Source organism: Gavialis gangeticus, unplaced genomic scaffold, assembly GCF_001723915.1.
Source record: "Gavialis gangeticus isolate Ggan-Ray unplaced genomic scaffold, GavGan_comp1, whole genome shotgun sequence".
Classification (NCBI taxonomy): domain Eukaryota; kingdom Metazoa; phylum Chordata; order Crocodylia; family Gavialidae; genus Gavialis; species Gavialis gangeticus.
The window spans coordinates 86,605,791-86,607,674 of record NW_017729025.1 but is presented as its reverse complement, the minus strand read 5'-3'; the positions used below and the strand labels follow the sequence as shown (position 1 = coordinate 86,607,674).

At 48.6% G+C, this 1,884-nt stretch overlaps 1 protein-coding gene across 4 annotated transcripts in view; it reads left to right on the top strand.

Moving 5' to 3' along the window:
- UBR1 (ubiquitin protein ligase E3 component n-recognin 1) overlaps window positions 1–1,884 on the top strand; it is a 174,781-nt gene that overhangs the window by 154,085 nt on the left and 18,812 nt on the right. For all 4 annotated transcript variants that reach the window (XM_019519092.1, XM_019519090.1, XM_019519091.1 and 1 more), the window contains exon 45: window positions 658–828. In XM_019519092.1, the coding sequence (XP_019374637.1) occupies window positions 658–828 (171 nt within the window). The remainder of the gene's footprint in view (window positions 1–657; window positions 829–1,884) is intronic.

The window sequence follows — 1,884 nt, the reverse complement described above, 5'->3', positions numbered from 1 at the left end:
CCCCCAACCCCCACACAGATGGTCTACAATCCCTTTCCTCCCATCCAGACAAACTGAAGCCAGGTCATGCCCCCTCTTCCCATCCCCCATGGTGCTGGGCCAAACCCCTTTCCTCCACATGGCTGGATTGGAACTTGGGCTACCCCCACTCCTCTCCATGCGCTGTATGGGGCCATGCTGCACCTACCCTGGGTGCCAGATTGGGTCTACTGGCCAGATGAAAGGGACCAGGCACTGCCAATCTGGCCTGCTGGATGAAAAGGTTGAGCACCATGGTTTTAGATGATACATCTGACAGTTGCTTTCACCATTGGATATGTCGGGACTAGAAATTTGGCACTTGCTTAAGGTAGTAAATCTTGATGTGCAGATGAAGGGCTAATAGTAGAGAAAACAATGTTAAAATACATCTTTTTCACTTTACGGTTCCTATAAAGTTCACCTGAGAGAGAGAGTCTTAAATTCGAAAGCTTGTTGAACTTTATCTCAACTACATAGTTGGTCCAATAGATATCACCATAAGAAATCCTTGCCTCTTGCATAGTTTCTGGACTGTCACAACTACAACATGACTTTTATACAACCATTCTTTAACTGAGATTTTTTGCATATGGAAGTCAAAAAGTACACAGTAATTTATTACTTATCTTCTTCCAGGTGTCCAAGATCATCTGATGATGAACAAAAGCATCCAGCATTGTGTTTGTTTTGTGGGGCTATGCTATGTTCCCAGAGAGCCTGCTGTCAGGAGTTAGTGAATGGAGAGGAGCTAGGAGCCTGCAACTTTCATGCTGTCCATTGCGGAGCTGGAGTCTGTATGTTTCTCAAGTAAGTAACTACCCAGAATGTAATGTTGTCTTTGTGGGTAGCAGGCAGGAGGGTAGGGGTATAACTCAAAGGCAAGAAAGCCACAAAAGGATCAAAACATGATCCCAGGGATTTGGGAGCGGGGCTAAAGGGTCTGGGGGCACAGGTGGTGTTCTCTTCAATCCTCCTAGTCTCGGGGTATGAGCTGAGGAGGGAGAGGAGGATCCACCTAGTTAAGCAAAGACTGCGGTGCTGGTGTCATAGGGAAGGCTTTGGCTTCCATGACTACAGCCCGCTCTTTGGCAAGAGAGGCAGCAAGCTTCTGGGTAGAGATGGCTTTCACCTCTCTCCACTGGGGAGGAGGCTTTTCTCAGCCAGACTGGCTGACCTGCTCCACTGGGCTTTAAACTAAGCCCGCTGGGGGACGGGGGGGACTACCACCACTGCTGGCCTGCTGAGCAACCCTTGCAAAGCCAGCAGGCCAAGGCACTTAAGGGAGCCCACCCCTGTCCCAGCCCTGGTGCAATCTGTGGGCAAGGCAAGAGCCCCCAAGGGGACACTTGCCTGCCTGTACACAAATGCCAGGAGCCTGGGGAATAAGCAGGAGGAGCTCATCCTCCTGCTTAATGCAAATAATTATGGTGTCATAGGGATAACGGAGACCTGGTGGATCTCCACCCATAACTGGATGACGGGTATAGATGGCTATACCCTGTACAGGAGGGATCGTGTAGATCAGTGGTCTCCAAAGTGGGGTGTGCAAGATGATCCATTGGGGTGCGGGAAGAAAATAGTAGAACTTCTGTTTTATATTTATATAAATATACCTGTATTGGGGGTGTGTGCTCAAAATTTTTTTACTCATAGGGGTGCGCGAATATAAATATACATGTATTGGGGGTGTATGCTCAAAATTTTTTACTGATAGGTGTGCGCGATCAAAAAAGTTTGGAGACCACTGGTGTAGATAAAAGGGGCGGGGGTGTAGCTCTACGTTAAGGAAAGCTACACGTCCCTGCAAGCTGACGTTGGTGACGAAGGTGGACGACTGGAGACCCTCTGGGTTAAAATCCGTGG